Source organism: Pan paniscus, chromosome 1, assembly GCF_029289425.2.
Source record: "Pan paniscus chromosome 1, NHGRI_mPanPan1-v2.0_pri, whole genome shotgun sequence".
Lineage (NCBI taxonomy): Eukaryota > Metazoa > Chordata > Mammalia > Primates > Hominidae > Pan > Pan paniscus.
Window position 1 is genome coordinate 80,031,591 of NC_073249.2, and position 15,395 is coordinate 80,046,985.

General features: G+C 38.7%; 1 protein-coding gene across 1 annotated transcript; it reads left to right on the top strand.

Moving 5' to 3' along the window:
* Window positions 1-3,222: 3,222 nt before the first annotated feature.
* On the top strand, window positions 3,223-14,682 carry SELE (selectin E). Its single transcript, XM_008978286.3, has 14 exons — window positions 3,223-3,331; window positions 3,642-3,726; window positions 4,305-4,688; window positions 5,359-5,466; window positions 6,688-6,873; window positions 7,645-7,830; window positions 7,944-8,132; window positions 9,076-9,264; window positions 9,394-9,582; window positions 9,796-9,972; window positions 10,515-10,622; window positions 11,393-11,414; window positions 11,520-11,592; window positions 12,812-14,682. The coding sequence occupies exons 2-13, from the start codon at window positions 3,690-3,692 to the stop codon at window positions 11,575-11,577; spliced, it is 1,833 nt and encodes a 610-aa protein (XP_008976534.2). The 5' UTR covers window positions 3,223-3,331; window positions 3,642-3,689; the 3' UTR covers window positions 11,578-11,592; window positions 12,812-14,682.
* The last annotated feature ends 713 nt before the right edge of the window (window positions 14,683-15,395 follow it).

Here is a 15,395-nt window from a genome sequence, read left to right on the forward strand (position 1 = left end):
ACCTATTTCTTCCACTGTTACTCACCTATCTCTTCCACTCCTCATTTCTCTTATCCTTCGAATATTGGGTTCTCTCCCTAAAGCTTTCTCAATTTAGAAATAATCAGTTTAGAATTTAGAATAATCAGTTTGCCCTTTGACCTTAGAGAAAATTTGCTTTTGAATCAGGAACTTCTGGGAACTGTGGCTTAGGGATCAACTTTACCTAGGCATGGCTCCACCTGCCTTGCTTGTTTTTTCCTTTGTCCACTTTCTCCCTGCCTATGCACCGGGGATCCAGGGTCTGTTCTCACTGCATCCTCTCCCTACTGCTCACTGTCCCTGGGGTCCCTTCCAGCCCCCATGTCTCAGAACCCAGGACACAGCCATCTCAGTGGAGAGCTGTGATGGAGTCAAGGAGGTCTCAAGAAGAAGAGGGCAAGAAGAATACAGGAAACTTGGGTAGAACAAGGAATCTCGGGGCATAACAACAAAAGAAATCATGGTTTGGAGTAGCAGGTAAGGGAGTGGGCTCTGGATATCAACTGCCTGGTTTCAACCCTTAGCTCTGTGCTTTTGAATGAGATAAAATCCCCAGATTCTCAATTTCCTCATCTGTAAAATGGGGATAATAGGAGTACCTATTTCATAGGCTGTTGTACGGACTGAATTATCAATAGGTGAACATACAAAATGCTCAGAATTTGGCCTGGCACATAGTAAGCACTCAATAAATGTTAGAGATTATAATTGGGGGTCCAGGACATACATATGTAAGTAAAATAGAAACTTCATCACCACTGGGGCTATTTTTAGATATCTTTGAACTAATTTTAAAAAGGGGAAGAGATAAACTATAAACTTAGTTATGAAAAATTTGCAATAATAAAGTTAGTTATCTAGGGATGTTAACGACTAATTTCTATTAGCAAAATAATTATTAGGTACTTTATTGATATCGAAGATAAATTGTTTTTTAAGATTTGGCTACACTATACATTTGACCATGCTTTTTAAAAATAGCAGATTATGTATTCATACTTTATTAAAAATAAAATACATACAGATAATGTATTAACCCAGCTTGACATTCTGCCCTAAAATCTAAATAAACATCATATGAGTGATTACTCTTCTGAATTTATTGAAGCAACAACCACATTGAGCTAAGTAAAGTGGGATAAAGAATTGGAATAATGTCAGTATCTGGATCATGTAAGAGAGTGGTAAGGTGGAGGGAATAAGTTCTATGCTTTTTGATAGGGGTTGAATTAAATTCGTTAATTAAGTTATTTTTTTCTATCAGTTGTCTTTTTTGGAATTTTTCTTCTCTTTTCTTGTTTTTTTTTTTGGGTCTTGACATCTTTATGAACACAGAAAGACCAGTGCTAACAAGTAAAGAGAAAAACGAGGCTTTTACCACTACTCGTTCAGGTCTGCTGACAGTACATATTCAGATAGACCTCCTATTTTGAAAAGCTGTAGATATAGAATATTAGCTTGACCTTAGCTCTGAAAACCTACAGAATGTGGAAATTAAAATGATCCCCATTTACTGTTACCATCATTTAGATAGGGTAAGATGCAGAGATGGGGAATATATACAATCACCCAGAAGAAATGTCAAAATGAAGAGCAGGAATATAGGATACCACATACATCTCCTTCTGTTGCATTTGGAAACAAATTTCTTTTCTTTTCTTTTTCTTTTTTTTTTTGAGATGGAGTCTTGCTCTGTCGCCCAGGCTGGAGTGCAATGGTGCAATTTCAGCTCACTGCAACCTCTGCCTCCTGGGTTCAAGCGATTCTCTTGCATCAGGCTCCCCAGTAGCTGGGATTACAGGCATGTGCCACTACACCCCGGCTAATTTTTGTATTTTTAGTAGAGATGGGGTTTCACCATATTGGCCAGGCTGGTCTGGAACTCCTGACCTCAGGTGATCCACCCACCTCAGCCTCCCAAAGTGCTGGGATTACAGGCATGAGCCATCATGCCTGGCCTAGAGACAAGTTTCTTTAAACTGTATTCTTGTTACTATAAAGGTGAAAAAAAGGGAAATTGAAAAAAATTTGAAAATCCTGAAAATAATAATGAAGGATATAAAAATTATCCCAAATCCTGCCATCCAGAGTTAGTCACTGTTAACATTGTGGAAGAGTTTTTATTCTTTGCACATTAACATTTCAAAAATTTTAAACAAAATTTTGACCAATTAAATATAGATATATAGTTTTCCGTTTTATTTTTTTCCTTTTTTTTTTTTTTTTTTTTTTAAAGACAGAGTTTCACTCATTTCCCAGGCTGGAGTGCACTGGCGTGATCTTGGCTCACTGCAACCTCCACTTCCCGGGTTCAAGCGATTCTCCTGCCTCAGCCTCCCGAGTAGCTGGGATTACAGGCATGCGCCACCATGCCCAGCTAATTTTGTATTTTTAGTAGAGATGGCGTTTCTCCATGTTGGTCAGGCTGGTCTTGAACTCCCGGCCTCAGGTGATCCGCCTGCCTCGGCCTCCCAAAGTGGTGGGATTACAGGTGTGAGCCACTGTGCCTGGCCTCCTTTTTATTTTTTTCACTGAACAAACCATGAAACTTTCCCAGATATAAATATCTATTTCCCATTTTTCTTATTTTTTTTAAAATAAGGCATTATTTTAACCATTTGAGTGCTAGATATTATTTTTAGATAATATTTTAATTTAGGCATAACTGCTGTGCAAAATCTGAAGATTAATATCTACCTTGTGAGTCATTCCTCTGTGAGACACTGCATGTTAAATATGTTGAATTGGCAGGTGAAAAAGGAAGAAAAAATGAGTAGTGATTGGTTATCCACAGCTATGAATGAGAAATTGAAGGTAGTAGACTATGGATGACAAACCTATTCTTGGTTTCCTTCTGTTTCTGAAATTCTAATTACTACCACAACTACATGAGAGACACTACTAACAAGCAAAGTTTTACAACTTTTTAAAGACATAGACTTTATGTTATTAAAATTAAAAATCATGCATTTTTGTCACATTAATAAAATTGCATATATGATATAAAGGCATGGACAAAAGTGAAGTAGCTTCAAGAGACAGAGTTTCTGACATCATTGTAATTTTAAGCATTGTGGATATTCCCGGGAAAGTTTTTGGATGCCATTGGGGATTTCCTCTTTACTGGATGTGGACAATATCCTCCTATTATTCACAGGAAGCAATCCCTCCTATAAAAGGGCCTCAGCCGAAGTAGTGTTCAGCTGTTCTTGGCTGACTTCACATCAAAACTCCTATACTGACCTGAGACAGAGGCAGCAGTGATACCCACCTGAGAGATCCTGTGTTTGAACAACTGCTTCCCAAAACGGTAAGTGCAGAACGCTTTATAAGGGCAGCCTCGGGCCATGAAACACAGATAAGCAAAAGGCCTTCTAATAAAAACCACATCTGTACAAGCTCTTATTGTATTGTAGCTAAAACCTGTCTTTTCTCTTTGACCTAAATGATGAAAGTCTTAAAATTTGTTTATTTATTTGATTAAACTCTGAAATAAAGATTATTGCACTAGTGTCCTTTGCCCAAAATCTTAGGATGCTGCCTTAAACATCATGGTAGAATAATGTAACTAGCTACCCACGATTTCCTTCTTTAGTTCATTTTGTGTTTTATCTCCCCAGGAAAGTATTTCAAGCCTAAACCTTTGGGTGAAAAGAACTCTTGAAGTCATGATTGCTTCACAGTTTCTCTCAGCTCTCACTTTGGGTAAGTCAGTGTCATTAGACCAAGATTTCTCATTCTCGCACTATAGATATTTTAGACTGAAATATCCTTGCTTGTCTGGGGCTGTCCTGCACAGGATATCTGGCAGCATCCTTGACCTCTACCTGCAATGTGTTCTTCCCTGGGCTTGGGGTCATTTACTTTATCTCTTGGTATCTCCCTTTCCTTAAGTGTAAAGTGTGGATCATAAATGACCTATTTCCCAGATGCATTGTGAGGATTCAATAGCATGGTTCATGGAAAGTACCTCATACAGTGCTTCTTGGTGCATACTAAGTGCTCGATAAAGCTTAGTTATTCTGATTATTATTCTACTACAAAATGGGTATACTATAATGTTGTGAGTGAGTGTGGATAAAGCACCTAGTGGGTGGCAGTCACAAAAGAGATAAACAATAAGTGGCTGTTTCTTCATACGTACCTCTTACTTTTGAAAAGATGAGAAAAGTCTGGGCCATGTCACAAACATTGCCAAAAATAAGACAATAAAAAGCACAGTTGTCAGAGTTAAACCACAACAGTACCAAATTCTACCATTTCTTTTCTTTTTCTCCCACTAGTGCTTCTCATTAAAGAGAGTGGAGCCTGGTCTTACAACACCTCCACGGAAGCTATGACTTATGATGAGGCCAGTGCTTATTGTCAGCAAAGGTACACACATCTGGTTGCAATTCAAAACAAAGAAGAGATTGAGTACCTAAACTCTATATTGAGCTATTCACCAAGTTATTACTGGATTGGAATCAGAAAAGTCAACAATGTGTGGGTCTGGGTAGGAACCCAGAAACCTCTGACGGAAGAAGCCAAGAACTGGGCTCCAGGTGAACCCAACAATAGGCAAAAAGATGAGGACTGCGTGGAGATCTACATCAAGAGAGAAAAAGATGTGGGCATGTGGAATGATGAGAGGTGCAGCAAGAAGAAGCTTGCCCTATGCTACACAGGTAGGGAGTTTGTGTCAGCAGTGGGAGGTAGTTTCAGTGTGTGGGCATCTTGGCAAATTTACAGCATGCAAAAACTGCTCTCTATTGTGGTCATTTTATGTTCCAAAAGATTCTGTTTAACTGCTAAAGTTTCTCTCTTTTGCTGTTTTGTGTGAATGTGGGCAAGAATTTGTGGATATGCATATATATACACACACACACATATATACACACACACATATATGTGTGTGTATATATATATAGCCTACAGCATTTATATACATTTTATATATATACACACACACATATATACACATATATGTGTGTGTGTATATATATAAAATGTATATAAATACTGTAGGCAAATATGTAGTTCTTTACATATAAAAATGCACACACACAATACATATTTTAATTACTTGCTTATTTGTGGTAGGGGAACTGTCTTCAGAGTTTGTGAAGAAGTAAATTTTCTACGGTAGGTGCCAGCCACAGCTATACATTAGCATCAAGGTTTAGGATAGGTGGGCCTGAAACTCAGATTTGGAACTTTGTAAAACACTTCAGTTAAAGTCTATGGCACTCTGTAGGACTGCTGATGTCTCTGTTGCACACTGTTGATTCTAAAATCAAAGGCACTCAGTATAAGCACAGTAGTAGTCCTCCTCATCATGCTTTGTATTTTCCGTAGCTGCCTGTACCAATACATCCTGCAGTGGCCACGGTGAATGTGTGGAGACCATCAATAATTACACTTGCAAGTGTGACCCTGGCTTCAGTGGACTCAAGTGTGAGCAAAGTAAGTCTGGTTCTCGCCTCTTTCTTCACTTGAGATGGTAGCACCGTCTCACGTCCTAGCTGGCATTAGAGTCAGGTCTGCATGCCTTCCCTTCCCTGGTGCAGATGGTGTCATATGGTGATCGTGAGCTGAGACTATGAAGTCAGACCCTGCTGGGTTTGAGTCCTAGATTCACCAGTTATTTATTTTGGCACCTTGACAAGATACTTTAACTCTGTATGTCAGTTTTCTCATTGTAAAATGAGGATAATAATAGTGTGAACTTCATAGGCTCATGGTTACGTGGTGCCTGGCACACAGGACACATTCAATAAACTGTAATTCTGTGTCCCTGCAAGGAACATGTACTCACCTCATCTAGGTGGTAACAAGACGTTGCAGTAGAAATGAGTGAGTTACAGAGTCCAGGGTATCTTGGTTCATGCTCTGGCCTCTGGCTCTGTAATGACTAGCTGTGTAGCATGGAGCAAGTCGCTTGAATGAAATGAGGTTTCAGTTCCTAAATTTGTACATTAAGAGAGTTAGATGAGCTTCTCTCCAAGATTCCTTAGCACAGCGTTGTGCAGTAGAGCTTTTGTGATAATGGAAATGTTCCATAGCTGTGTTTTCCAGTGTGTACCTATGAGCCACATGTGGTTATTGAGTACTTGAAATGTGGCTGGTGACACTGAGGAACTGAATTTTAAATGTCACTTGATTTCAACGAATTCAAGTTTAAATTTGAGTAGCCACACAGATAGTGGCTACTACAGTAGACAGTGCAGCATTAGGGTTTTAAAATTTGTAATGTATTCTAGTACTTAAATTTGAAATATAGCTTTGTGAATGGTTCTCACCCTGGTTGGAAGCTTACTGTAGTATTTTTAGCAGTTGTGAGAAAAGTAACAAGAAATTTGTTGTGGTACCTAAGTTTGCTGTGTTTGTTCATATAATTTGAACAGTTTTGAGGTAAACACAATTATACTACTCTCCCCATATCACTCAATATTTCTTTTTTATGGTTGTCATCACTGCGTTTTTGTTGTTGTTGTTATGGATCAGTGTTTTCTTGAATAAAAGAAAAGGGGTAGAATTACAGTCAATTTTACATATTCCATTAGAAATTTTATAAATTTTTAAACTAAAAAAAAAAACAAAAAACCAAACTGTAGTTCTAGTTTCCAGTGTTCTTATCTGTTAAAGGTGAGAGATGAGCAGAACTGATTTGGGTTTCTTTTTCAGTTGTGAACTGTACAGCCCTGGAATCCCCTGAGCATGGAAGCCTGGTTTGCAGTCACCCACTGGGAAACTTCAGCTACAATTCTTCCTGCTCTGTCAGCTGTGATAGGGGCTACCTGCCAAGCAGCATGGAGACCATGCAGTGTATGTCCTCTGGAGAATGGAGTGCTCCTATTCCAGCCTGCAATGGTAAATCCCTCTGAGAATGCACAGAACGTTCTGTAACTCATCCCTCATTGCTTCTGTTTTTTGATTCAACTTACATTTTCAAAACTTCAGGGAAAGTTTTTTTTTTGTTTTTGTTTTTAATACAATTTGTTCTCTCAGCCAATGTATATTGCCAACCCAGTACCTGCTTGGGTTGAGAGAGGTTTTTTTATTCTATGCTTGAAATGTGTGTTTCTGAGGCTCTGGTGATTTGTAAGGGAGACCATAAAACAATAAAGCTCTAGAAATCTCAATGGATTTCTCATCTTGTTTCCCTGTTTAACTTTTCCAAGCCATGGGACTAACTTAAGACCATGAAAATCAAGCAGTCTTAGTATCTCTTTTTCTCTCTTAATTTTATCTTTCTGAACCAGAGGCCAAAAAAAAAAAAAAAAAAAAGAAAAATCAGTTCTTCAGGCTCTGATGGGCTAAAATAAATGAATAGCCTACGTATGTCAGTACTAGTCATAACTCCTAATCTGGAATCTATTTTTTTTAAATTTTTACCTCACGTAAATGATAACATAGATTAGAGACCACTCAGCATAGGCAAAGTGAAAATCAGAAAAGATAGAATATCCATGAAAAAGAATAAAAGCTTTTATTCTGGCTGTGCATGTCCCTAAGAATTGACATAGGACTTTGGGATCTACCCTTTGAAGGCAGCTTCCTCACTCTGTTAGGCACCCAGCTCAATAGGAAGTGAAAAGATCATTCTTCTGTAAAATTCATGGTGCTCTTTCAAATCCCCAGTGGTTGAGTGTGATGCTGTGACAAATCCAGCCAATGGGTTCGTGGACTGTTTCCAAAACCCTGGAAGCTTCCCATGGAACACAACCTGTACATTTGACTGTGAAGAAGGATTTGAACTAATGGGAGCCCAGAGCCTTCAGTGTACCTCATCTGGGAATTGGGACAACGAGAAGCCAACGTGTAAAGGTAGAGTTGCTCCACATGGAGACTTACTGTGAACATTCTTTCTCTCAACCCATACTGGAAATGGGCAAGCTAATTCTAGGCCGTGCTAATATCAATGGGTATATTTGTTACAGCTGTGACATGCAGGGCCGTCCGCCAGCCTCAGAATGGCTCTGTGAGGTGCAGCCATTCCCCTGCTGGAGAGTTCACCTTCAAATCATCCTGCAACTTCACCTGTGAGGAAGGCTTCATGTTGCAGGGACCAGCCCAGGTTGAATGCACCACTCAAGGGCAGTGGACACAGCAAATCCCAGTTTGTGAAGGTAAGCTTGAGAGCCTTCGATTTATACTTTCTTAAAGAACAACCATCTTCAAACTTGGACCGTGAAAAAAAAAAACCAATACCCACTTTAACTATAGAAATCAGATTTGATGAGCAACCCTCGTATCTTTGAGATTCATTTAAAAGAACTTATGTTTGGCCAGGGAAAGGATCATATGTGTTAAGAATGAATTCTTTGCTGTTTTTTTTTAACTGTGATGTGCTGATAAAACTTTATAGACATTAGCATGGAATAGACAGAATTCTTAATCTAAAGGAATCATATTAGAAAATTCGGAAAGCAGAATAATGAGAACATGATTTGAATGTAAAACTCTCATCACACCTGTCTTCTGAAACGGCTCATAATTAGCAGTGATGAGACTGTTTCAAGCATGGTGTCAGCTACAGAGATAGTATTGATGCATATATAAGCAGTAAATTTTAATTCACTTTAAAGTGAGAGCAAGGATATTGAAAACAAGCAGTTTTTACTATCAGGCACTGGCCTTCTCCTAGCCAAAGCCAGCACAGAATGATTTCCAGTAGCAAAACATTATAAAACAAAAACCAAACTGCAAAACAGACAAATTTTATAGGGGTGCTTTCTTTTCTTTCTTTTTGGCACCATCCATAAACATCCATGACCCATATGTTGTCCTCAGACTGCGTGAAATCTTTCCTTTGACCATAATTTATTTTGTGTGTTAGAAGAACAGTGCTCAGGAATTAATGTTCTGATTAATTAGTCTTTTAATTAGTGCCATGATCAGTGAGGGGGCTGAAATTCAAAGAAAACACAGCCATCTTCCCATTTGTCCAGGGAATTATAAAGAATCTTCAGTTCTCCAAGTGTTGCTTGAATGAACTGGGTTCACTCAACAAATGCCAAGTACTCTCTAGTTCCACTGCAATATTTTCTGACCATCATTTTGATGTCTCAGCTTTCCAGTGCACAGCCTTGTCCAACCCCGAGCGAGGCTACATGAATTGTCTTCCTAGTGCTTCTGGCAGTTTCCGTTATGGGTCCAGCTGTGAGTTCTCCTGTGAGCAGGGTTTTGTGTTGAAGGGATCCAAAAGGCTCCAATGTGGCCCCACAGGGGAGTGGGACAACGCGAAGCCCACATGTGAAGGTACAGTCTTTGTTTTTATTTTATTTTAAGATAAAAAAACTATTGAAGAGCTTGGGAACTTGGTTACCGTGGGAAACGTATTGCTGGAGATGCAAACAAACTTCTAAAGTGCTCTCTCGTGTGTTCCAGCTGTGAGATGCGACGCTGTCCACCAGCCCCCGAAGGGTTTGGTGAGGTGTGCTCATTCCCCTATTGGAGAATTCACCTACAAGTCCTCTTGTGCCTTCAGCTGTGAGGAGGGATTTGAATTACATGGATCAACTCAACTTGAGTGCACATCTCAGGGACAATGGACAGAAGAGGTTCCTTCCTGCCAAGGTAGAATTGAGTGCAGACTTTTTTAGGGTACAGGTCAAATACTTCATAAAGTTTCTGAACCTAGATTGCCCCAAGGGGGTTTGGTCCTAATTTCCTACATGCTGAAAACTAAGTAGCGCTTACACATTACATTTATTGTTGACTTTTAAGCAAGTTTTGGAAGTTTTCCAGTAGATTTTTCTGAAACTCTGCCTGTGTACCTAACATTTGCAGTGGTAAAATGTTCAAGCCTGGCAGTTCCGGGAAAGATCAACATGAGCTGCAGTGGGGAGCCCGTGTTTGGCACTGTGTGCAAGTTCGCCTGTCCTGAAGGATGGACGCTCAATGGCTCTGCAGCTCTGACATGTGGAGCCACAGGACACTGGTCTGGCCTGCTACCTACCTGTGAAGGTGATGCATTGATTGATGGTGGTTGTCTGGTGATTAAAAACAAAAAGGGGGAGCTATCTTGTTACAGTAATCAACTATTCATTATATCCAAACCAGAAAGTTCGCCCAGGTTGACAAGTTGTGAATATTAAGTTGTATGGGGATAGAGAAAAAACAGAAGTTGCATGTTGATGGAATGGGTAGAATTCTGACAACTGGAAAAAGGAGACAGAGAGAGGAGAGGAGAAAGGGGAAATGGAAAATAAGAGGGAGTGAGAGCAAGAGAGCAAGCAAGTGCAGTGTTTATTAACCAAGATGTGGTGTGGTATTACGAACGAGCTTGGCAAGTTAGAGTTCTGCCTGCCAATGGTGGAAATAGCTTCAAAGGTGGCTTGGAGCAGATCTCAAAGGCCTGTAATGCCACATCTCTGCTTCTTGTCTTAAACTAGATAGCTCTTCTGCTCCTAGTAATGAATGTACAGAAAAAAGGCCAAAGGGACAGGACGGAGAGACTTTAACATCAATTCCTCCTCATGACCTTTCTTCGTCTCTTATTTCCTTAGCTCCCACTGAGTCCAACATTCCCTTGGTAGCTGGACTTTCTGCTGCTGGACTCTCCCTCCTGACATTAGCACCATTTCTCCTCTGGCTTCGGAAATGCTTACGGAAAGGTGAGGAAGTTTATGAATGTACTTCAAAAATGTTTTTGAAAATACATTTCTTTCTCATTGATAAGTCATGGTCTTGCTTACTGATTTAAACAATAATTAGAATCTGGATAAAATGCAGTATAATTAAGCAGAAGTCTTAAGAAAAGAGTTAGTAGTACAACTCAGTGTGGGAAGTGTTTCAGGAAATAAAAATGTTAGTCGTGCCTAATATTGTACAACTCCAGGGGGTGCTATTCATGTTGAATTATATGATGCCTCCCGGAATTGTGCAATGGAACTGCCATGATGAGTGCTCTAAGGAAAATGGATAAAATTCTTCCTAAGGAGATTTATTTGGAGTACAGGCTTAAATTTGGGAGTCTCTCATAAGGAATATGGAAGCACATCTGACTACACTCATGGTTTGTTTGGCTTACATGTTTAAGAGTACTTAAAACATTTTTGAGTTAAGTTCTGACATTTACAAAATAGGAAATCTCACATTTAAATTAAGACTTTGGACTTCTCATGAAAAATTGGGAGCTGAATCAGGCAAGATGACCCTGTAGCTATTTGCTGGCATTAGGAAGCTGCTATGCCCTTTGGATGGCTGTGCACTTTGCATTTTACCCTAGATGCCACAGAGCCATGCTTGTGCTCTGATTATTACAGAAGCCCTGAAGCATCGAGTTTGCAACACTTGATGAATTAAGTCATATTGTATCCGGATTTAATATATCCTTAAAAGTCATTTAGTCTGAATTAATGGTTGTTTGTCTTTTCTTTTGCAGCAAAGAAATTTGTTCCTGCCAGGTAAGTTGCATTCTTATACAAAGCATGCCATTGAACATTCCACATATTTTTCTCTCTTCATGTTGGAAGACAGTGCTTTACCTAGTGTTCTCATGTATTCCACAGCAGCTGCCAAAGCCTTGAATCAGATGGAAGCTACCAAAAGCCTTCTTACATCCTTTAAGTTCAAAAGAATCAGGTAAGACTTGTAAATCACAAATGGTTATGAGAGAGGTATCTTCTCTACATGCTCTGTTTCTCCTTGAACCCTCCAAACTTGCCAATATCTTAGGGAGGGAGCAGGGGAGAAATCATCACCTGGGTATTGTTCTGGAAAGTTGCTTTATTTTTTGTAGAAGGAGAGGAAAGAAACAGATCTAGCTTTATTGTGTAATTTCATTTATGATAGATAATAATAATGAAGATAGCTGACCCTTACATTGCACTTACTATATTCTGGGAATTTTTCTAAGCTAGGAACTCTGAGATAGGGGCTGGTACTATATTTCTTATCTTTTCTTTTTACTTTTTTTTTTTTTAATTTTGAGATGGAGTCTCATTCTGTTGCCTAGACTGGAGTGCAGTGGCATGATCTTGGCTCACTGCAACCTCCGCCTCCTGCGTTCAAGCAATTCTCCTGCCTCAGCCTCCTGAGTAGCTGGGATTACAGGTGCCTGCCACCACACCCAGCTAATTTGTGTATTTTTAGTAGAGATTTTGTATTTTTTCGTCATGTTGGCCAGGCTGGTCTTGAACTCCTGATCCACCCGCCTTGGCCTCTCAAAGTGCTGGGATTACAGGCGTGAGCCACTGGGCCTGGCCTGTTACTTTATTTCTTATCACACAGATGAAGAAAATGAGACAGAGAAGTTAAGTAAATTGTCTGAAATCTCAAAGCTAGTAAGTGGTGTAGCCAGGATTCAAACTCTGGCAGTCTGGTTCTAAAATTTGTGTTCTTAACTACTCCGACCTGCTTTGAGAGAATTTGAAAAGGTCAAGTCCCTCTGAATACTTTTTAAAAAATTAAAATAACTTTTTTTGTGTGTGCGGTTTTAAGTTTACAGAAAAATTGAGCAGAAAGCACAAAGAGTTCCAACATATCTCCCCACCACCCCTTCAATTCCCCCTGTTATTAACATCTTATATTAGTGTTACAACTGATGGGCCAATATTGATACATTATTATTCATTAATGTCCACAGGCTACATTAGAATTCACTCTGTGCTGTGTTGTATATTCTGTAGGTTTTGACAGAGGTATAATATGTAGACATCATCACTGTCCTAACTGAATAGAATTCGATGTTCCTACATGGTCTATCCTAGTGAGAGTGTCTGTGTTAGAAGGTACATTTTGTTGTCGTGATCAGTATGCAGAATATTAAGTGTTCTGATGACATGCATGTTTATATTTACAGAAACAGGTGCATCTGGGGAACTAGAGGGATACACTGAAGTTAACAGAGACAGATAACTCTCCTCGGGTCTCTGGCCCTTCTTGCCTACTATGCCAGATGCCTTTATGGCTGAAACCGCAACACCCATCACCACTTCAATAGATCAAAGTCCAGCAGGCAAGGACGGCCTTCAACTGAAAAGACTCAGTGTTCCCTTTCCTACTCTCAGGATCAAGAAAGTGTTGGCTAATGAAGGGAAAGGATATTTTCTTCCAAGCAAAGGTGAAGAGACCAAGATTCTGAAATCTCAGAATTCCTTTTCTAACTCTCCCTTGCTCGCTGTAAAATCTTGGCACAGAAACACAATATTTTGTGGCTTTCTTTCTTTTGCCCTTCACAGTGTTTCGACAGCTGATTACACAGTTGCTGTCATAAGAATGAATAATAATTATCCAGAGTTTAGAGGAAAAAAATGACTAAAAATATTATAACTTAAAAAAATGACAGATGTTGAATGCCCACAGGCAAATGCATGGAGGGTTGTTAATGGTGCAAATCCTACTGAATGCTCTGTGTGAAGGTTACTATGCACAATTTAATCACTTTCATCCCTATGGGATTCAGTGCTTCTTAAAGAGTTCTTAAGGATTGTGATATTTTTACTTGCATTGAATATATTATAATCTTCCATACTTCTTCATTCAATACAAGTGTGGTAGGGACTTAAAAAACTTGTAAATGCTGTCAACTATGATATGGTAAAAGTTACTTATTCTAGATTACCCCCTCATTGTTTATTAACAAATTATGTTACATCTGTTTTAAATTTATTTCAAAAAGGGAAACTATTGTCCCCTAGCAAGGCATGATGTTAACCAGAATAAAGTTCTGAGTGTTTTTACTACAGTTGTTTTTTGAAAACATGGTAGAATTGGAGAGTAAAAACTGAATGGAAGGTTTGTATATTGTCAGATATTTTTTCAGAAATATGTGGTTTCCACGATGAAAAACTTCCATGAGGCCAAATGTTTTGAACTAATAAAAGCATAAATGCAAACACACGAAGGTATAATTTTATGAATGTCTTTGTTGGAAAAGAATACAGAAAGATGGATGTGCTTTGCATTCCTACAAAGATGTTTGTCAGATGTGATATGTAAACATAATTCTTGTATATTATGGAAGATTTTAAATTCACAATAGAAACTCACCATGTAAAAGAGTCATCTGGTAGATTTTTAACGAATGAAGACGTCTAATAGTTATTCCCTATTTGTTTTCTTCTGTATGTTAGGGTGCTCTGGAAGAGAGGAATGCCTGTGTGAGCAAGCATTTATGTTTATTTATAAGCAGATTTAACAATTCCAAAGGAATCTCCAGTTTTCAGTTGATCACTGGCAATGAGAAATTCTCAGTCAGTAATTGCCAAAGCTGCTCTAGCCTTGAGGAGTGTGAGAATCAAAACTCTCCTACACTTCCATTAACTTAGCATGTGTTGAAAAAAAAAGTTTCAGAGAAGTTCTGGCTGAACATTGGCAATGACAAAGCCAACAGTCAAAACAGAGATGTGATAAGGATCAGAACAGCAGAGGTTCTTTTAAAGGGGCAGAAAAACTCTGGGAAATAAGAGAGAACAACTACTGTGATCAGGCTATGTATAGAATACAGTGTTATTTTCTTTGAAATTGTTTAAGTGTTGTAAATATTTATGTAAACTGCATTAGAAATTAGCTGTGTGAAATACCAGTGTGGTTTGTGTTTGAGTTTTATTGAGAATTTTAAATTATAACTTAAAATATTTTATAATTTTTAAAGTATATATTTATTTAAGCTTATGTCAGACCTATTTGACATAACACTATAAAGGTTGACAATAAACGTGCTTATGTTTATCTCTGTGTTAAGTTTCTTTCTTAGAAATTTTATTTAGATAAAACTTACTTTCCATAAAACACACCCTTTAAAAATGTATGTGATTGTACAGCTATCACCATTGTTTAACTCCAGAAGATTTCTATCACCCTGATAAAACATTATTTCTCAGTGTGTCTGTGAGAGTATTTCCAAAGAGATTAGTATTTAATTGGTAGACTAAGAGGATTGCCTTCACCAATGTGGGTGGCCATGATCCAACCCATTGAGGCCCTATGTAGAGCAAAAAGAGTGAATTCACTCTCTTTTTAAGCTGGGACACCCATCTTCTCCTGCCTTCCAACACTGGCACTCTTGGTTCTAGGGCCTTTGGACTTTGAAGTATTCCACTGACTTTCCTGGTTCTCAGCTCGTAGACAGCAGGCCATGGGACTTCTCAGCTTCCATAATTGTGTGAGACAATTTCTATAAAAAATACCACACCCCCACACCCCAACACACACACACACACACACGCACACACACACACACACACACCATTGGTTCTGTTTCTCTGGAGAACTCCAACTAATACATGTCCCTTCATGAGAACTGGCTACTTATACTAGGTCTCCTCTTTAATGCCCTCATAATCCATATGTCTCTTCCTTCCTTTAATTGTAATAAATAATTATAGATTATTACTTGCACAATTGTTTGTTTAATGTCTGTCTTCCCCACTAAACTCTAAGTT

Bases quoted from the DNA above. Each gene is read 5' to 3' on its own strand.
- SELE (XM_008978286.3), top strand. From the start codon at position 3,690: ATGATTGCTTCACAGTTTCTCTCAGCTCTCACTTTGG. The intron at 4,689-5,358 runs GTAGGGAGTTTG...TATTTTCCGTAG, and splicing joins GCTTGCCCTATGCTACACAG to CTGCCTGTACCAATACATCC. The intron at 9,265-9,393 runs GTACAGTCTTTG...CGTGTGTTCCAG, and splicing joins CGCGAAGCCCACATGTGAAG to CTGTGAGATGCGACGCTGTC.